Source organism: Callospermophilus lateralis, chromosome X, assembly GCF_048772815.1.
Source record: "Callospermophilus lateralis isolate mCalLat2 chromosome X, mCalLat2.hap1, whole genome shotgun sequence".
In the NCBI taxonomy this organism is placed as follows: Eukaryota; Metazoa; Chordata; class Mammalia; order Rodentia; family Sciuridae; genus Callospermophilus; species Callospermophilus lateralis.
In genome coordinates, this window is record NC_135325.1 from 49,338,273 (window position 1) to 49,360,942 (window position 22,670).

A 22,670-nucleotide genomic window follows, 5' to 3' on the forward strand; every position below is an offset into this window, starting at 1 on the left:
AATAGTGGGACAATAGATAGATTCTAAGACTAATTTATGGTCATGAATGTACAGTTTGCTAAATATTAAAAATCCTAGATTTGTACACTTGATAAGGGTGTATTATATGTGACACAAAATATGTTTCAGTAGAGTTATTTTAAAAATAAATAAATGTGACATAACATTGTACATGCCCTTTGAGTGTATGCCTAAATGTGAAATTGCTAGGTCCTAGGGGAGGCCTGTGTTTAGATTTAGTAGATACTGCCAGTTTCCAAAGTTTTTTAAATTGATTTTTAAAAAAATAAATGACAGCGGAATGCATTACAATTCCTATTACACATATACAGCACAATTTTTCATATCTCTGGTTGTATATAAAGTATGTTGATACCAATTTGTGTCTTCATACATGTACTTTGGATAATGATGTCCATCACATTCCATCATCTTGCTACTACCCTGCACCCTCCCATTCCCTCCCTCTCTCTACCCCTATCTAGAATTCATCTATTCCTCCCATGCTCCCCCTCCCTACTCCACTATGAGTCAGCCTCGTTATTTCAGAGAAAACATTCCGCATTTGTTTTGGGGAGATTTGCTAACTTCACTTAGCATTATCTTCTCCAATGCCATCCATTTTCCTGTAAATGCCATGATTTTATTCTCTTTTATTGCTGAGTAAAATTCCATTGTGTATATATGCCATATTTTTTAATCCATTCATCCACTGAAGGGCATCCAAAGTTTTATTTATTTATTTATTTATTTAGAAAGAGTGAGAGAAAGGAAGAGAGAATTTTAATATTTATTTTTTAGTATTTGGCGGACACAACATCTTTGTCTATATGTGGTGCTGAGGATCGAACCCAGGCCGCACGCATGCCAGGCGAGCGTGCTACCGCTTGAGCCACATCTCCAGTCCATCCAAAGTTTTAATAACAATTTTTTATTCAACATCTATGAATCCCAATTTCTCTACATCTTTGCCATAATTTGGAACTGTTAGACTTTTAAATTTTAGCCATTGACAATGATTTTATATTTAATCACTTACCAGTTTTGCATATATATTACTATATACATAGTTTGCTTAGTTCTCATTTTATTTATTATTTATATCTGTGTTGGTTTTTATCTCAATGTTTTTATTACGGTAAATTATACATAAGATAAAATTTACCATTTCAACTATTTTTAGGTTTGCATTTCATGGACATTGAAGTATGTTGTGACCCATCATCATCATCTATCTCCAGAATGTTTTCATTTTCTTGAACTGAAATTCTCTACCCATCAAACAGTAACTTCCATTCCCTCTCTGCCCCTACACTCTGGCAATCATGATTCTACTTTCTGTCTCTATGAATCTGACTAACCTAGGAAACTCACCTAAGTGTAATCATATGATATTTGCTCTTCTGAATCTGGCTTATTTCACTTAGCATAATGTTTTCAAGGTTCCTCTATGTCATACCATATGTCAGAATTTAATTCCTTTTTAAGGATAAATAGTATTCCACTGCACAGGGCATGTGAATGCACGTACACACACACACACACACACACACACACACACACACACACACAATTTGCCCAGTCATCCATCACTGGACATTTGAGCTGTTTCTAATTGTTGGCTATTGTGAATGATGCTGCTATGAATGTGGGTGTACAAATATCTGTTTGAGACCCTGCTTTCAAATTCTTGGATATGTACCAATTCATGTTGAATTATATGGTAATTCTATGTTTAATATCTCAAAGAACTGTCATACTGCTTTCCACTATTCACATTATTACAGCACTTCCACTTTCTGCATTTTTAAAAGCTGTGCTAATGGATATGAAATAGTATTTCATTGTGGTTTTTATTTTCATTTTCTCATTAGTGATATTGATCATTCTTGCATATCCTTATTGGCCACTTGTTTCTTTTTAGAGAAATCTCTATTCAGGACCTTTGTCCACTTTTAAGTTGCTTTTGTAGTTTCTTGGTTATTGATTTGTAGCTCTTTATATATTTTAGATATTGATCTTCTGTTACATACATGATTTGCAAATATTTTCTCCCATCTTGTGTACAAGACTACATATTGTGTGATTGCATTTATATGAAATACCCAGAAAAGGCAAAGTTGTGATAGTAATGTCCTTTGATGTCTGTTGATAGTAATGTCCTTTGACAACAAAAATTTTAATTTTGAAGAAGTTCAAATTATCTTTGTTGTTGTTGCCTATGCTTTGGTGTCATATCTTTTTGTTTTATGTAATGAAACACATCATTCCCCTTGTGGTTTCTATGGTTACATGTATGACCCTGAGGGTTCATCAGTCTTTTTTTTTTATTAATAAGAACATTAATAGATGATTAACATTTTTCATCAGTCTTAAAAGTTAAGTGAAGATACTTTCTCTTTGTCCTTTATAGTAGTTTGGTTTTACTACATAATATATTTAAGTAACAATGAATTTTATTTTAAAATCACATTCTTGGAGAGTATTTAAGGACATTGGGATATGCTAATAAGAAAAAGTTTATAAACTAGTCTATCTAGTTTTATTTTTTAAAACCTTCAGCCTAAACACAAACATATGTATAAACAAATTAAAAAGAAAAGGTTCACAATGGTATTCTAAGGGTTGTGAGATTACTAATGTTGTACCCTAAAAATGTCCTCAATTTGCAAATTTTCTAAAATGAGCATATCTTTATTATCATAAAATTACAGGGAATGTTGCAACTATAAAACCAGAAAAGGGAATATTTTAATGGGTGAGGCTATAACCACAGAACTAGCAGACTAAGCAATAAGCCTGAAAATTGAATTTTATAAATACTGTAATGATATGCAGTACACAGAAATATAATAAGTAAAAAACAATGTAATTATAAACTGACAGAATCTGGAAATAAATAAAATATATAAGCAGTGTTCATCTCTGATAGGAATACAACCCAAAGTATTATTTAAATCTGAAAAATAATAATAGACACTTAAAAATTTAAAACATGTTCAAATAATAAATAGTCAGCAGGGAAAATTTTCACAAAATGAATACTACCAATGATTCCTACATAAGGAAACATTTTACTGCACATTATACCATCTTATGAATAATCTATATCTCTTCAATGCCAAGATTAAGATTATTTTCCACTAACTTGAAAATGTCAAAAAAGTAATTTTTTTAAAAAAATATTACTTCACATTTCGGCTTTTCCTTTTAAAATTCTCAATGGCTTTTAAAGCAAGATCAAGAAAGAGGAAGTAAAATGTCAGTTTAGTACTAGGATTAGTAATAAACCAGGCAATGGTAAATTTAAGTCTTGTGTATCCACTAGTCATGTAGATGGATACACTACACTGACTCTTTATCAAAGGATCTTCACCTTCATCTTATCTCACCTCCTCCTTCTCCCCCTCCCCACCCTGCAGAAAATATAAAATAATTTTCCGTGTTAAAATCATACAGCTTCTGGAAAATACAGAATATTGAATTTTTAAGTCACTGGTAGTTACAGCATCCAAAGTCCAACAATGTTAATTTTTGGTATTTTTAAACCTTCTAGGGTCTCTTTGTAAGTTCCTCTATCACGCACCTCTTCCGTCCTCAGAGCTCCAGGCTAAAATCAAAGGGATGGCTTTAGGAGGAATGCGTGCCTTGCCTTCTCCAGTTCTGACATTTTTGTTACTGTTTTCTCTAAGCACTTTTGAAATTATAAAATATAATAGCCAAAAGCTGAATGAATAAATAATGAACATTGGGTTTCTAGAAAACTCCGTGGAGAAATGGGTTTGAGGATGACTGGAAATTGGATGAATCAGCCATATTAGTGAGCCTGGGAAGGTAAGAGGAGTTGGAAACATGATAGATCTAATAATTTACTGGCTCAGGGTTTGTCAATCACTACATCCCAACAAATAAGATTAGAGCAGAGTTGTGGGAGGGGAAAGGGTGACGCAGCAAGCTGTATGCACCAAGAAAATTTAGCCAAGAGACAGCTGCGTAATCATATTGCGGCACCGTTTTTATTTCTTTTTTTCTTGCTGCAGCAGCTGCTTGCGGAATACGTCTCCTCACTGCGGCTCTCTGCAGTCTCTGGCCCGCTCCTTCAGGACCGGTCACAGCAGCCATCGCCACCCTCTGCAACCCAGCCCAGGCTGCCCCTGCTTCAGTCCGGCTCTCCAAACCTCAGCACCGCCTTTTATCCAGCCAGCGCCCAGTGTCGCTCCCGCAGTTCGTCCACCACAGCTCATTCCATCTCTGCCCAGGCCACAGCCGCTTCTGACATTTTGGTGAGTCTTTTCCCAAGGAGGTGAGATCTAATCTCGTTGATAGCCACCTTAGGCGTGTCCGGTCCTTTGAAAAATGGCCGAGTCCGCCGACTACAAGGAACTGTCAGGATCCAGCCCAGAAGAGGCTGACAGTAAGATAATAATGGAGGCACCTGGGGAACCTCAGGAGTGCGGTGAAGATGCTGCCGCTGGGCCTGGAGATCAGGGGGAGCGCGGTGAAGAAGCCGCTGCTGGGCTCAGCGTAGAAGGGGGAAAAGGTGAAGAGGCTGCTGCAGGATCCGGGAAAGATGGGGAGAAAGACACTGAGGAGAACTCAGACCCAGATCGTCCAAAAGGACTCATCGGTTATCTTTTAGATACAGACTTTGTTGAAAGTCTACCTGTGAAAGTTAAGTACCGAGTGTTAGCCCTTAAAAAGCTCCAAACTAGAGCGGCCAATTTGGAATCCAAATTCATGAGGGAATTTCATGACATTGAAAGAAAGTTTGCTGAAATGTATCAACCCTTATTGGAAAAAAGACGACAGATCATCAATGCCATCTATGAACCTACAGAAGAGGAATGTGAATATAAACCAGACTGTGAGGACTATGATGAAGAAGACATGGAGGATGAGGAAGATGTGCATGATAATGAGGAAGGCATGGTACATGAGTATGGTGATGAGGATGATGGTTATGATGACTATTATTATGATTATGCCATTGAGGAAGAGGAGGAGGAGGAAGCAGATGATGACACTGAGGCCACTGGAGAAGAGAATAAAGAAGAGGATCCTAAGGGAATTCCAGATTTTTGGCTGACTGTTCTAAAAAACGTCGAAGCACTCACTCCTTTGATTAAGAAATATGATGAGCCTATTCTGAAGCTCCTGACAGATATTAAAGTGAAGCTTTCTGATCCTGGTGAGCCTCTCAGTTTCACACTAGAATTTCACTTCAAACCCAATGAATATTTCAAAAATGAACTGTTGACAAAGACCTATGTGCTGAAGTCAAGGCTAGCATATTATGATCCCCATCCTTATAGGGGAACTGCAATTGAGTATTCCACAGGCTGTGAGATTGATTGGAATGAAGGAAAGAATGTCACTTTGAGAACCGTCAAGAAGAAGCAGAAACATCGGATCTGGGGAACAATACGAACTGTGACTGAAAGTTTTCCCAAGGATTCATTCTTCAATTTCTTCTCTCCTCATGGAATCAGCTTAAATGGAGGGGATAGGAATGATGATTTTTTACTTGGTCACAATTTACGTACTTATATAATTCCAAGATCAGTATTATTTTTCTCAGGTGATGCACTTGAATCTCAGCAAGAGGGGGTAGTTAGGGAAGTTAATGATGCAATTTATGACAAAATTATTTATGATAATTGGATGGCTGCAATTGAGGAGGTTAAAGCCTGTTGCAAAAATCTTGAGGCATTAGTAGAAGACATTGATCGTTAAAGCAGGGTATATATGGCCATGAAATCACACGCCCTAGAGCTACTTACTCAAGATATAAGAAATTACAATTTTGTGGTCTGTATTTTTCTTGTAGTGTCAGTTAAAACATATGTCTCAGAAATATAAAAAAGGTCAAATAGTAATTAATTTGACATTGCATTTTAATAGTAGAATGTTTTCAAGACATGTAGACTGTGGTAAATGATTTAAGACATTAATACAGTGTTGTGTAGTTTAATCCTTCTGAAGTCCTTTTGTCATGTAACCATGAGACTGTGAATATTATCAGAAATGCTAAATAAGATCAATATTTGTTTGGAAAGAAAATCTTGGGAACAAACCCAAGGGTTTTTGCTGCTGTTGTGCTTTGTATTTTTGTTTTCTTAGTCCTCTAGCTAGTGGATTTAATTTTGTTGTGACTGCTTTATTTTGCAGTAGAAATAAAGTAGAATTTAAAACTTGAATGCTTAAGAAGAGGCCTGCATATGATTAAGAATTTCAAGTAAAACCACATTTATTGTTAGTAGCAGCTTGTGCATAGGCTCTTGAATATGTGACTGTGATAAATAATGAAACTTAGTTGTATTGGTATTACTGTTTATCAGTAAAGTGTTAGTCACAGTATTTTCAGAAGTTTGCCAGTATTGTTCTGTGTAATTGTATAAACCATGATTGCAGTATATAAATCCTTTTTCCTATAGTATATTGAATCATTCACTCAAAGTGATAACTTTACCATTTCAAAAATATATTTCATGTTCCTTCACTGCAAAATAAAATGAATAAAAATTTCAGGGTGTTTAGAAATTTATTTTTTATTATAAAAGTAATATGTTCATTAGAAGACATTTGAAAAATACTGAAAATATACATCAATTAAAACCAGAAGTCATATACCTACTTCATCAAAGGTAAGCACAGTTAATGTTTTGATGTATTTTCTGCATGCAGTACATTTACCAACAGTATACTAAAATGTGCAAAGAAAGTATGACTTTTTGTTACTTATAACTGATCTAATTTTAATTTTAATTCTATCTCCACTCCACAGGCTTGCAGGAAAACAAAAACCTCAATTTTAATCCAGTAAACTTATTATTATTTAATAATTTAAATATTCTTTATAAATAAGAGGGTCCCCTGTGTTAGTCTATATTTCATATTTCTTATCTATCCTTCCACAAAGTCATCTGGATGTGCAGAACATACATTATTGTATCACTGGGATGCAGTGACTGTGGACAATGAGATGTGGTTGGTCAGACCTTGTCCCAGAGCTGAATTTCTTTTTCATACATGGCAACTCAGAGGCTTGGTTTCTCTCTTTGGCAAACTCTGTGATCCCATCCTTATAGGGGAACTGCAACTGAGTATTCCACAGGCTATGAGATTGAAAGTCACATTTATCCCCCTACAATAAGAGAAAATTTCTTGGTCCCTAACATACCACATAGGAGCAGAAAGTGTCTGGGGAATGCTAACTGTCTTGTTATTACTGCCTATCTAGTCTTCCATCCCAGATGGGTATGATGTAATATCACAGAATTATAAAGTAAGTGGAAATAAAGCTCCTCTGCTTGTGACTTAATTCTTACACTATTGAACATGCCTCCTTTTTTGGATTTTGGCCAAGAGAGTTAGGTTTATAATACTGCCACTTTTTTTCCCCATTCTGGCTCATCTCTCTACTATTAGCTGAGGAGGAAAGTATGAACCTATTCTTTCCTCTTCCTGTTTGGACAAAACACTCCTCTAATGTCAAATCTTTCTCCCAGGTATGATGGCAGATATTTACTTGCTTTTCTTTGGGGGTAGCAATAGTTGACAGATTATAGGAAATAGGCAACTATTATAAAGGAACCTAAACAGGAGATATTGCCATTGTTAACCTGGTAAATACAGACATTCTCACATGTTTCACCATCATTAGTCTTGACCTCTGAAATTCCTGACTCCTTCCAAACTCCTCCCACACACAAAGTTGGGGCCACTTTTAACTGTGGCTACTGTTATTGTACATAAAAAAATTAGAACATGGGTGTATCTCTTTAGTGAGCTTGTTTTTATGTGTTTAGACAGAAGTAGGTGGCTTTGTCTCATTTTGTTATAATCCCAGAGTAACCTTGCCTGAACTTAATGTTCTTTGAAGGGGTTTATATCCAATAAGAAAATAGCATGGCCTAGCTCTGAGTGCCAGGCCAGCTTTCTGATGTCAGGATTGTTTTTTTCTTTCTCTTTTGTCTCAGGGGAAAAATTTGAGGCTCTCTTTGCTCCAATAGCTTGAGATTGGAGGGAGGCTCATTTGATTTAGATTTAAACTAGTATAAGGGTTCTTTAAAGCTTGAGGGTAGGCCACCAGCTTCAGTTCACATACCAGACAGCCCAATGTTGGGGGTTTAGGAGCCAAGAGTGACACAAATAGAAAATAAAAATTACATGTCATCCACAGATATATGACAGATTTGATTTTTTTAGCACACAGATATATGCAACATGAACCTATTTTAAAGCAGAAAATCTTTTAAAAATTAAGAGGGCTGGGCCTGCAGCTCAGTGGTGGAGAACTTGCCTTGCGTGTATGAGGCACTGAGTTCATCCCTCAGCACCACATAAAAAATAAATTAATTAATTAAATAAAGGTATTGTGTCCATTTACAACCTAAAAAATATTTTAAAAAAATAGACAGCAACTTTACACGAAGCACCTCTCTGAAATATATTTTCTTTATTTGCCAATATAGCTTTTTAATGTAAAAAAGAATGTTCAAAATGAAACAACCTCTGCTATTTAAAACCCCTCACTAATGATCCATTTGTTGATTTATTCTTAGTGCATTTTAAAGATAGTAAAAACTCTTGAGGTCACGTAGATCCAATTTCCCCTCACCCTGCTCATTCACACACCTCCACACTATCACTGCTTTCTGCATGTGTGTCTATGTGTGTGCGTGTGGGGAGATGGACTGTGAAGAGGGAGTGAATGAGAAAGGGCAGGTGGTCACTCACAATCCCAGCTCTTCTAAAAATTCCCTGTGTGCCTCTGTACTGAGAATGAGAGGTGAGCAGAGAAGAGGTTGAATCCATCCTCAAGGCCCACTTGCCCTAGTGTAAGTCCAATAAATATTTGGCTTTAGAGCCCAAGGGTGTGAGTATATGGGGGTAGGTGGGTTTATGCATGCAATAACCAAAAGGAATGCGTGAATCATCATTCTGACCCAGGTACTTTATGAAGCCATGTTCTATGTGTAAGGGAAATTTTGGTGGAGGCATACAGGGGTCAGGTTCCTTAAGTTGCTTTCAGGAGGTCAGGAGTAAGTGCAAGTCGCCTACACTGAAGTCCAAGTGGTCTCCTCTAAGGGCCAAAGTGACTATACACTACACGAAGTGTATGGAAAGACAGAGAGCAGGGTACAAAGAGGTTCCTAACTTGATTAGCATCTGACAGATATCCTGGGAAACAAACAAGTGGATGGTGAGAGAAGAATACTAGAAATGGACAATGTAAAAGATTTTGGATGAGTTCAGCTTTGGGTGGACTCAAATCTCAAGTACCTAAAGAATAAGTATCCTTATGGTTAATGAAATATAATGGCCCCATGGACCTGGGACAGATTTGGATCTCAGGTGTACATAAACACAGGTAAGTATAAGTATACAAGAAGTGGTGCATATAATGGGAATGTTAACTAGTTTTGACACCTACTGAGCACTTACATGTCAATTCTAATGCAGGTGTATTTGCAAGAAGAAATATATAATATGTTAATTATCTACTTATATTTCACTACTTCTGTAAAATAGAGAAGGCATTTGTTAATTTAAACCTTATACCAAAGGCTCTACATCCCCATCAAGTGTATCACTTGACCATGGAAAAATCATTTCCAAACAGTCTTATTTAGTAAAATTTGTTACAAAATAAAAATTTCATAAGGCAACTTCATGAAAATGGTAAAAGGAAATTCCATTTCTATTAATTTTAAAAAATTTCACATTTAACTTGCTTCCTGACTTACACACACACACACACACACACACACACACACACACACACAGTCTGAATGATCCAGGATGAGAGGGAAGCTCAAAGATTCACAGATTTCCAGGAGGTGGAACCAATATTGATGAGTGCTTTATTATATAACATTTCTCCATTAGTTCTTAAGGTAAATGGAGTTAATAAAAAGTGGTATTTTGCAGATGTGTACATGTTCACGTCTGTATGTTTACATGCATGTTTTATTGCAGAGTACACTAGTAACAAGTGGAAATAATATTTAGACAATAATCTTTGTTGTCCAAAATATTACCTAGAGTTTGCCAGAAATCTTATGGATAAGAGAAGAGTCAGTGATTAGTGATTGAGTTAGTTCCTTTTCCCATATGACGAGGTGTTTTTCATTTTACATGTTAGAGGAATTGAAAAGGTTTTCCTTGTCAAGACACATATTGGATAATATGTGTCAATTCAAAATATTTACATTTCATGTTCAGTTACTAAACTTGCATATTGTTTTTTTTTTTTTTGGTAACCTGGACTGAGCCACATCCCCAGACCTTTTATATTTTTTGAGACAGGGTCTTGCTAAGTTGCTTAGTACCTTGCTAAATTGCTGAGGCTGACCTCAAATTTGTGATCCTCCTTTCTCAGCCTCTCAAATTGATGGAATTATAGGCCTGTGCCACTGTGCCCAGTGCATATTCTTACTATAAGTTAACATGGTTTTTGCAGAGTATTTCAGCATCATGTCCTCACTATAGTGAGTCTGGTTAGGAATGGTACACATTCATCCTTTTGCATGCGAATATCAAAATTTCTGGCACCATTCATTGAAAAGATAATTTGGCCTTATATGTGAAGATATATTTCTGGGCTATCTATTCTATCCCACTGGTCTGTTAAGTCTGTCTTTATGCCAGAACCACATTGTTCTGTTTAGTATAACTTTGTACTAAGTTTTGACATCAGGAAGTGTGAGTCCTTCAATTCTATTCATTTGTTTATTTATTTATTTAGGTAATAAATCAGGGATTGAAACCAGGGGCACTTAACCACTGAGCCACATTCCCAGCCCTTTTTATATTTTTATTTTGAGATAGGATCTCACTAAGTTTCTTAGGGCCTCACTAAATTTCTGAGGCTGGCCTTAAAGTCGTGATCCTATAGTCTGTGTTGGGGCAGGCCCCAAATGACTATAGTTAGGCTCCCTTGCTGAGGCTTCTGGCAACGTATGTTATACTTTTAGTGTATGACCATGGCCATGAATTGGCTATGTTATGGTCACTATGTAGTAAAGGTCATAAAAACTCTGATTCAGTGTATGAACTCAAGGTTATAAACATTTGCTTGTGAGCATGGTTCTACTGATGCAATCTGTTGGCAGTGGACTTTCTTTGTGTGGCCTGGATATAAAAAAGGCCCAGGGAAAGGACACAAAGGAGTGAAATGAAACTGGCTGGGGGCTGAAACTGGAGTTGGGGGCTGGCTAAAGGCTATTGCCACTTCTGAATAAAGTATATCTACTATCCTAATTGTGTCTTGCATCTTCTTCCACCTGCCAGGAACCCGAATCTGTTTACTGGGTCTGAGCCCCACTCTACACTCAGTCTCCTGAGTTGTTGGGATTACAGGCATGTGTCACTGTGTTTGGCTATATATAGCTCTAACTTGATTTATTGAGTGCTTTTGTTATGAAAATGTATTGAGTTTTGCCAGAGACTTTTTCTGCATCTACTAAAATGATAATGTGATCTTTGTCATTTATTATTAATGTGATATATTACGGTGATTGATCTTCATATGATGAGCCATTCCTGTATTCCAGGAATAAATCCCACTGGGTCACAATGTCTAACCCTTTCCATGGCTGCTTCATTCAGGTCACTAATACTTTGGTGAAGATTTTTACATCAGTACTCTAAGGGACACTGGTCTGTGGTGTTTCTCTTTTAGTATCTTTTTGTTGTTGTTGTTGTTGCTTTAGTATTAGAGTAATGCTGTCCTTATAAAATAAATTAGAAAGTGTTCTTTCTTCTTCATTTTTTGGAAGAGTCTATTTTGAAAGCTTGATAATACTCATAGTGAAGACATGTGGTCCTAGGCTTTTTTCATTGAAAGTATTTTGATTATTGATTCAATTTCTTTATTAACTAGGTCTTAAGATTTTCTGTTTCCTCATATCCCATCTGAGTAGGTTGTGCACTTTGAGAAATTTGTTTTCTTTCTAGGATTTTTTCCACTTCACCTAGGTTGTCCAATTTGTTGGTGTACAAATTGTTCACAGAACTCTTATAATTATTTTCATTTTTATAATCCAGTGCTAATGTCACCATTTTCATTTCTGATTTTAGTAAGTTGAGTCTTTTCTTTTTTTGTATTCAATATGTCTGAAGGTTGTCAATTTTTTGATCTTTTCAAAGTTCAACTTTTAGTTTTATTAGTCTTATCTATTATTTTTCTATTATCAATTCACCTCTACTCTAATATTTATTATTTCTTCCATATACTTGTTTTCAGGTTCAGTTTGTTCTTATTTTTCTAGTTCCTTTTTTTTATATTTATTTTTTAGTTTTTGGCGGACACAACATCTTTGTTTGTATGTGGTGCTGAGGATTGAATCCGGGCCACACGCATGACAGGTGAGCATGCTACCGCTTGAGCCACATCCCCAGCCCTTTTCTAGTTCCTTTAGGTATAAAGTAAGTTGCTGATTTGAGATCCTTTTCTAATGTAAGCATTTATAGCAATGAATTTCCCTCTTAGCACTGCTTCATTGCATCACATAAGTTTTGATATGTTTCTTTTGCTCATTTTTATTGGTTTGTTATTATTGGATTTTATAAGTCCTTTATACATACAAAACATCTCTTTTGCCAAATGTATTATTATTAGGAGTACTTTCTCCAACTCTGTGTATTGATTTTAAAATTTGCATTATTTTGTACTTTTTAGTTTTGTAAGACTTTTATTTTAAAATTATTTTAAACAATGGGGAGTTAAAAAGTAGTACAAAGAATTACATGTACACATTACCCAGTTTGCCCCAATGGTGACATCCTTTATCACTGTGGTGTACAAACAAAGCTAGAAAATGGATATTGGTACAATATTATTAACTAGACTATCCATGTTATTTAGTTTTCAACATTTTAACCTGTGTTCTCTTGTGTGCATATACATATACATACATTTTGATAAAATTTTATCCAAAGTATAGATTCAAATAACCACCACCACAAGAGATATACAGAATTATTCCATCACAGCAGAATTCCCTTGTGCTAAAACTTTGTATTTGCACCCCATGTTCCTCCTTTCCATATTCCTCTCTCCTGGCAATTACTAATCTATTCTCCATCTCTATCATTTTGTCACATTAAAGATGTTATATAAGTAGAATCATACAGTGTTTTGGTCAGTTTTTTTCTTCTGTGACCAAAAGACCTGACAAGAACCATTTTAGAGGAGAAAACTTTTTTTGGTGCTCCTAGTTTTAGAGGTCTCAGTCATAGACAGCCAGTTCTATTGCTAGGGGCCAATGATTTGGCAGAACATCATGGAGTAAGAGTGTGGTGGAGGAAAGCACCTCAAGATATGGCACCAAGAAGCATATATATATATATATATATATATATATATATATATATATATAGAGAGAGAGAGAGAGAGAGAGAGAGAGAGAGGGGGAGAGGGGGAGAGAGAGAGAGAGAGAGAGAGAGAGAGAGAGAGAGAGAGAGAGAGATCACCTCACCATGAACATATACACAAAAAGTATGCTCCCCAATGACCCATCTCCTCCAGCCACATCCTACCTGCCCACAGTTAGCATTGAATTAATCCCTATGAGGGGATTAATGTACTGATTAGGTTAAGGTTCTCATAACTGAATCATTTCACCTCTAAATCTTCTTACATTGTCTCATAAATGAGCTTTTGGGGAACACCTCATAACATTCTGCATATGAACTTTGAGACTGACTTTTTAAATTGTGTATAAATGACCTTGAGATCCACACAGGTTGTTGCATAAATCAATAGTTAATTTTAGTTTATTGCTGGATAGTCTTCCACTGGATGAGTGTACATTAAATGTTTACCAAACATTTACCCATATAAAAGCATTTGGATTTTTTCAGTGTCTTAATGTGAATAAAATACCTATGAACATTTATGTACAGGTTTTCATGTTTACCTAAATAAGTGGTTTGTATGGTAATTGCATGGTTAGTTTTAAGGACACTGGAAAGGTCTATCATTTGATAGCCTAACAAGCAATTTGTGAAAAATCCAGTTTAAATGTATCCTTTGTTATAATGATTTAGAATTTAGCTTTTTACCAATGTTTAGCTATATCTCATTATAGCTTTAAATGACATTTATATGCTGTGTGGCTAATGATGCCGAACTTTTTTTGCATGCTTATATACCATCTCTGTTTGGTTAAAAACACATTTTCCTGTTCTTTCATGCCACAAGAATTAACACAGAATATTTATGTGACTTCAAAAGTTGTGGGCTATCTCCCCACCAGCAAACAATCAAGTATATGGCAGACTCCCACTGAGTGTCCTCCAATACAATTCAATTCTGATACTGTCTACCTGTAGATGCTGTCAGATCCCATGGGTTGAAGGCTCAGCTCCCAAGACTATCCCCCTTTTGAAGCCAGTTGTAAGCCCCAGGTTGTTTAGCTTGTGCTTCTAACTGACTGTCTATAAATTGGGGTTCCCACAAACCCTGCTTCTAGTTTGCTTAATTTGATTGAGAGGCTCACAAAAACCAGGGAAACATTTTTACTGATTTATTGTAGAGCATACTAGAAAGGACACAGCTGAAAAGATGCATAAGGTGATGAATCATGTAGGAAGGGGTACAATGCTATGCCCTCTCTGATTGTGCCACCCTCCAGGAATCTCCACATGTTTGGCTCTCTGGAAACTGAAAGTTCTCTGAACACTGTCTTTTAGGGCTTTATGGAGGTTTTATTGTTTAGGCATCATTGATTACATCACTGGCTATTGGTGATCAACTTTATCTTTAGCCTCCTCCTCTGTAAGGTTGGGAGGTTGGGAGGTGGGACTGAAAGTCCCAACCCTCTAAATATGCCTTGGCATTTCTGGTGACTAGCCCGCTTCCTGAAGCTACCTAGGTACTACAAGTCATTGGGTCTACTCATTAGCATACAAAAGACACTGCTGTTTTCAAGGTCCCAAGGATTTTGGTAGTCCTATGCCAGGAAATAGAAGGAAGACCATACACATATTTCATAATATCATGTCACCTGAACCATCTCTCTTTGGTGAAATAGCTGTTTGCCCTTTGTCCATTTCAGAATTTGATTATGTTTTTACTTGGGTTTTAGAGAATTTATTATATATTTTTGGTATAGGATCTTTGTTGGATTAGTACTCTGTATACACTTTATTCCAGCATGTAGCTAGTAATTTCACACTCTTAATATTTTCACAATAGGAAATTCATTAAATTGATGAAGAAAAAACTTTCCTTTTATTGATTTCACACATTTGATGTCATCTAACAATTCTTAGCCATGAGTCCCAAATATTTTCTACTATTTTTTCATCTAAACATTTTGTAGTTTTATGCTTATATTCTTTTTTTTTAAAGAAAGAGTGAGAGAGAGAGGGAGAGAGAGAGAGAGAATTTTTTAACATTTATTTTTTTTTTAGTACTTGGCGGACACAACATCTTTGTACGTGGTGCTGAGGATCGAACCCGGGCCGCACGCATGCCAGGCGAGCGCACTACCACTTGAGCCACATCCCCAGCCCACGCTTATATTCTCGATCCATTTTAAATTAATCCTTATATTTAGTGTGAAATTTTACTTGAAGATTATACTTTTTGTCTATGGATGGTTAATTGTTCCAGCACCATTTGTTTCTTCATGAAATGAATTTGCACCTTCATCAATCATTTGAGGATTGGGGAGAAAATGTTTACTTAAGTAAATTTAGAACCAAGCAAATACTAAAATATCAAAGGTAAAGGAATTATATATAAATATTGTTCTCTAAACCATAGAGTGATTTTTCATAAGAATATGTTGCTGATTCTCCCTGGAGGATTCCCCTGCAAGTGTTGCTCATTCCAATAGAACAAACTTGGGGTTTAGCAAAGCAGAGAATAAACTTTATTCTTTGGCTAAAGAATGGACAAGGGAGAGCTTGTATAAAGGCATCTCCTCCTTGAGATGGGACAAGAGTGACTCCTTTTATGGGGGAATGGGGTGGATGTCATAGGTCCCTTGTACATGTTACCCCATTGCCATCTTGGATTTTTATGTTTCAGGCTAGTTTTGTGGTTCAGATATTTATCAGGCCTTTTGCCTTGGTTCCTGTTGAGCAAGCTCAGCTTAGAAGAGCAGAAAGACATGGTTAAAACCAAGAAAGAATTATGATGGATTCTTTAAGTGAAAAATTCCTTCCTATATGTCCTATTCCTCATTCCTGAAGGGTACTGAGGTGTCGCGACCCCTCGCCAGCAAGGGAACACACGACACAGGATTCTTCTTTCAGCAGTTTATTCAGGCCTTGATTAAAGTATCTTCTAGTGACCCCCCCTCCTCCAGAGCGCCCAAGCACAGCCTAATAAAGCCTCCCACGTACCAATCTTAAGCCGCCACGTGGATCTTTCTCATAGGGTGGCAAGGGATAGCGTGCCAACTCTCCATAAAAGGAGTTGCTTACTACAGGCCACAGGGGAAGCCGGCGCCATCTTCTAATGGCGGCCACAATCTACAACAATGGCTTACCACACTGAGGGATAGTGATCTAAAAGCTTCTGTAGCTACTTCCTTCTGAGGGTAGGCTTCATCATAGGGCTCAGAAGGGGATTAGAATCTTTCCCCAACTGGCTTAAGATAGGCCTGATTGTCACCAGGTTAAAGTCACAGTTATTCATATCCCCAAGCCATAACCATTTTAAGTTTAATGAATTTTAGCATTTTGTTTACAAAGGATACAAGACAATTAAGAATAGGTGGTCCAAAGATTAGTAAGAGAAGGATGAAAATAAAAGGGCCCACAAAGGGGTGGAACCAAGTCAAACTAGGGATATTCTTCTTTACCATCTCTCAAATTTCATAGGCAGTTTTTTCACTTTGATAGATTCCATGTGGCAATTTGATTTTCTCTTGACTTTTATGCTTACATCTAATTTTCCTAAGATATTGGCCCAGGTATAGCAGGGAGTATTAATAATTGCACATAACCCTCCTTGTTCTTCCAGTGGATAATCCATAGCTAACCTGGTTATTGAGAATTACATGGGCAAGGGAAAGTTTTTAGAGACAAAAATGAGAATGATTACATCAGATATTCTGAATAATAATCCTTGGCCACAATGACTAATAATGAGTCCAAAGGTGATAGACAGTTGCTGGGCAGGTGTCTCAATGGAAGTATTTTCTGCATAAGGTTTTGTAGAATATTTTGTGATATTTATTATAAAGGATAATAAGGATGCATAAGGATCCTTGTTTCATAATATCCTAGCTTTACCTACTTTTTGGCACAAGTGATACAAGTTACTCTATTTTGATTCAGACAACTTTCACACTTCTTCTACAGGGCCCAATCTTGTTTTCTGAAAACACTGCTGATCAACGATCTTACAGTTAGGTTTTGATTATCCCTCATTTCCAGGATGGAGCCATTCCAGTTGTTAAGAGAGGAAGTGGATGATGAGTAGTAGTCAGTGTCATAATACTTTTATTCAATTTTGAACAACAAATTGATTTAGGAGAGTTGTTCTCAGACTAAGGTTACCTGTAATCTATTGTTAAGTTTAACTCTATATGTTTTGTTTAACTCTGTAAGTTCTGATGGGTATCATCTCAAAACACTGGGCCAGCACTATCTTGTTAGGAATTCTACTTCTGTAAGATTTTGATGGGCAGCAGGGACAAAGTTTAAAAAGGAAAATACAAAACAAAACCAATAGGAGTAAAAAATGAAACTTAACACCAAAAAAAAAAAAAGCCCACAAATAACCCAATCAAAAAATGGGCTAAGGAACTGAACAGATACTTCACAGAAGAAAAAATATAAATGATCAATATATGAAAAAAATGTTCCTCATCTCTAGCAATTATAGAAATGCAATTTAAAACTAAGACTTCATCTCACTCCAGTCAGAATGGCAATTATCAAGAATACAAGCAATAATAAGTGTTGGCAAGGATGTGGGGGATAAGGTACATGACTCATACATTGCTAGTGGGACTGCAAATCGATGAAACCACCATGGAAAGCAGTATGGAGATATCTCAGAAAACTTGGAATGGAACCACCATTTGACCCAGCTATCCCACTCCTTAGTCTTTACCTCAAGTATTTAAAATCAGCATACTACAGTAATGCAGCCACATCAATGTTTATAGCAGCTCAATTCATAATAGCTAAACTATGGAACCAACCTAGATGCCCTTCCACAGATGAATGGATAAAGAAAATGTGGTACATACATACAATGGAATATTACTCAGCCTTAAAGAAGAATGAAATTATGATATTTGCAGGTAAATGGATGAAACTAGAGAATATCATGCTAAGTGAAATAAGCCAATCCCAAAAAACCAAAGGCTGAATGTTTTCTCTGACAAGTGGATGCTGATCCATAGTGGGGCAGGGGATAAAGAAGAATGAAGGGACTTTGGTTTCTGTAGAGGGGAGGGGTGGGGCTGTGGGGAAGGGAAGGATGGTAGAATGAGACAGACATTATTACATGTATGATTACACTACTGGAGTGATTCTGCACCTTGTACCACCAGAGAAATGAGAAGTCGTGCTCCATTTGTGTACAATATATCAAAATGCATTCTACTGTCATGCATAACTAATTAGAACAAACAAAAAAGAGTAAAAATGCATTGTAAAATAGTTTTGAATCAAGAAACATCATTTTCCATAGTCATAACACTTTTTACCAAAGATAATCAAAGAATTAGCTTTTTTGTTTATAAAATGAGTTTAGTTTAATAGCACTTGTGTTTCATAAATATGATTGCAAATGCTTTAGAGAAGAGGCAAAACTGTGAATTACAAGACTTGAGAATAGCCCTGATTAAAACTGATGAAAGTTCAGCAATTGACACAAGTTATTTTTACTGCGTACAGCATTTTAAAATAACAATCACAACTGACAGCATATACCAGAAACATCAAACTTGTATAAGTTTTACTAAGAACAGGTCAGAATTCCAAAAAACCTTTGTTAATTTGAGCATAGAGAATTACATTCTGTATTTAAATCCATGTATTAATGTTCAATTTTTAGAAAAAATACACTTTTTCTAATTATAGTCATCTCAATCAAACGCAAAAAGTTTCTTTCATAAGACTCCTCCTTTACAAATCTGTTACCTGCTCAGACCCTCTGAAATTTTCTTAAACCTTTAGTTTCTCCCTTTGTTTCTTTCCATTCTGGAACAATTCAATAATTTTACTTTAGGACAAAATTTTATACCACACAAAATCCTTTTTCAGAAAAAATTATCTTCTCTTTTAGTCAATAAAATATACTTTTGCCTTTATTTTTTGCCCTCAAACACATCTCAATTTCTTTTTGTGTTCTTTGTAGACATGCAAATATATGCACAAATTAGATTTTTTAAACTCTTACTAACCTTATTTTTAGAGAAGATCCATACATGTAATTCACACTTGTTTGCCACTTAGCAATAATTTATAAAAACACATGTATTTATAGGCATGAATATATTGCCCTTTTAAATAAAATTTGAGAAGCCAAGTACTTAATTCATATTTAGTAATTGATATTTCAGTATTTTAACTATTTAGAAATGACTTAGATATTTTATATCTACTAATTAATACTGGTGACATCATGTCTTTTAAACAATATAGCAGCAGTATCTGGGAGGAGTGGGCTGGTATGGTGGAACATACCACACATTTGGCTAACAGGGCATGGTTCATAAATGATTTCTAAAACTAGCTGCAAAATGGCATGCTAGACCAGGAGGCTGACTTGCGGCTGACTTGTTATTTCCTTTAGCTCACTCGGGGCACAAGCTGTGACCACAGGTCTAGAGGTCAATAGGATCAACCAAGTTAGGAGAGCTAGAGACTTCTTAAACTGTGAAAAAGAGATATCTTCTACCCTGGTTTAATGCATGCAGCATACAAAACAGCAGCACTCTATACATGTATCAACTCTGGCAGTATTGCATCTGGACGTATAGCATAGACACAGATGATCTGTGGGAAATGTCCAGAGCCCCCAGATACTCATAGGGAGCAGGCCAGTCATATGAGTATGTATATTTATTAAAGCTTTTCAGTCCTTGAGTTTGTACAATATATCTATTGCTGCATTAAGCCATTCTTTCCTCCTATCAACCTTGATTCCTAAGGGTCATTTGGCAAATGAAAGTGCCTTGATATATCAGGTATTTGGGCCTAACCATGGATAGCATGTGCTATGAAATGGGTACTCTAGTCACTGTCAATCATGTTCAGTCACCTACATATCATGATTAACTTCTCAATACCCTTGAGTTTATTATTTATTTATTTATTTATTTTTTTGGCAGACACAACATCTTTGTTTGTATGTGGTGCTGAGGATCGAACCTGGGCCACACACATGCCAGGCGAACGCGCTACCGCTTGAGCCACATCCCCAGCCCCTTGAGTTTATTTTTTAATAATTATTCCTAGATTGCTTATGAAAACTGAGCTATTAGACAAGTGTAGTTATTATTTTGTTATCTTCTTGTCAAAAGAAAGACTCTAAAAGTTAAGTTGTACTTGAAACACAGGAAGCAACAGACATTGCTTTGAACTTTTATCTATATACTTTTTCTTCGATAAAAGTTACGCTTTTTAAAAACATTTATTTTTTAGTTGTAGGTGGACACAATATCTTTATTTAATTTTTATGTGGTGCAAAGGATCGAACCCAGTGCCTCATGCAAGCTAGGCGAGCACTCTTTCCTTTGAGCCAGAACCCCAGCCCAAAAGTTGCACTTTTATGATAGCTAACAGATTGGTAACCAAACCCAGTACAAAATGTATTAACAATTTAAATTAAAGTTATTTGAGTTAAATTACTAGTTTTAATTGATGTGAGCATTCATTGATCTGTAAGCCAATTTAAATAGAATTCCTTGAGAGATTTTATCATCTAAAGGTATCATATACCAGATGTTCAAAGGTAACACACAGAAACATGTATATGCACAAATGAATATCACATGGCTTTCACATTACAATTTAAGTCATGAAACAGAGCTCTATAGTAATAAAAAATTACCAGTTTATAAAAAGTGAGCTGAATCCAAATTATATTCATGACCAAATGAAACAAGTTAAGGTCATTTATTCATATAGTTAAAGTTTATGATTTTCATTTGCCAGTCTTACATAGACTGTAGTCCACATTTCTTCAGGTAAAGCAATTCCCATACCATTTTTTTTTCTGAGTTTCAAATGAGTCTAGGAGTTAACACTTAGATGTTTGCATTTTGGCTAGACATGGTTGAAATGACATATTATAACTCAAAATGGATCAAGAACCTAGGAACTAAACCAGAGACTCTGTGTCTATTAGAAGAAAAAGTAGGCCCTAATCTTCATCATGTGGGATTAGGCCCCAACTTCCTTAATAAGACTCCTATAGCGTAAGAATTAAAACCAAGAATCAATAAATGGGATGGAATCAAATTAAAAAGTTTCTTCTCAGCAAAATAAACAATCTGTGAGGTGAACAGAGAGCCTACATCCTGGGAGCAAAATTTTACCCCTCACACATTGGATAGGGTATATAAAGAACTCAAAAAGCTAAGCACTGACAAAACAAATCACCCAATCAACAAATGGGCCAAGGACCTGAACAGACACTTCTCAGAAGAGGATATACAATCAATCAACAAATATATGAAAAAATGCTCATCATCTCTAGCAATCAGAGAAATGCAAATCAAAACTACTCTAAGATATCATCTCACTCCAGTCAGAATGACAGCTGTTATGAAGACAAACAACAATAAATGTTGGAGAGGATGTGGGGGAAAAGGTACACTCATACATTGCTGGTGGGACTGCAAATTGCTGTAGCCAATATGGAAAGCAGTATGGAGATTCCTTGGAAATCTGGGAATGAAACCAGCATTTGACCCAGCTATCCCTCTCCTCAGACTATACCCAAAGGACTTAAAAACAGCATACTACAGGAACTCAGCCACATCAGTGTTTATAGCAGCACAATTCACAATAGCTAAACTGTGGAGACAACCTAGATGCCCTTCAGTGAATGAATGGATTAAAAAATGTGACATATATACACAATAGAATTTTACTCAGCATTAAAAAAGAACAAAATCATGGCATTTGCAGGTAAATGGATGGCGTTGGAGATAATGCTAAGTGAAGTTACCCAATTGCAAAAAAACAAATGCCAAATGTTTTCTCTGATATAAGGAGGTTGACTTATAGTGGGGTAGGGAGGGAGAGCATGGGAGGATTAGATGAATTCTAGATAGGGAAGAGAAGTGGAAGGGATAGGGAGTGGGCAGGGGATTAGCAAGGATGGTGGAATGTGATGGACATCATTATCCAAAGTACATGTATGAAGACTTGAATTGGGAGTCAACATACTTTATATACAAACAGAGATATAAAAAATTGTGGTATATATGTGTATTAAGAATTGTAATGCAAAAAAAAACACAAAGTACACATATAAAGGCATAAATTGGTGTGAACATACTTTATAAACAGATATGAAAAATTGTGCTCTAGATGTGTAATAAAAATTGTAATGCATTCCACTGCTGTCGTGTATTTAAAAATATATAAAATCAATAAAAGATAAAAATAAAATAAAAGAATAAAATCATGGCATTTGCAGGTGATGGCATTGGAGAAGATAATGCTAAGTGAAGTTACTC

General features: G+C 36.0%; 1 protein-coding gene across 1 annotated transcript; it reads left to right on the forward strand.

The window, feature by feature from the left end:
- The first annotated feature begins 4,325 nt into the window (after positions 1-4,325).
- Nap1l2 (nucleosome assembly protein 1 like 2) lies at positions 4,326-5,869 on the forward strand. Its single transcript, XM_077107367.1, has one exon. The coding sequence runs from the start codon at positions 4,357-4,359 to the stop codon at positions 5,731-5,733; it is 1,377 nt and encodes a 458-aa protein (XP_076963482.1). The 5' UTR covers positions 4,326-4,356; the 3' UTR covers positions 5,734-5,869.
- The last annotated feature ends 16,801 nt before the right edge of the window (positions 5,870-22,670 follow it).

What these genes read in the sequence shown, in the direction of transcription:
- Nap1l2 (XM_077107367.1), top strand. Translation starts at nt 4,357, where the DNA reads ATGGCCGAGTCCGCCGACTACAAGGAACTGTCAGGATCCAGCCCAGAA.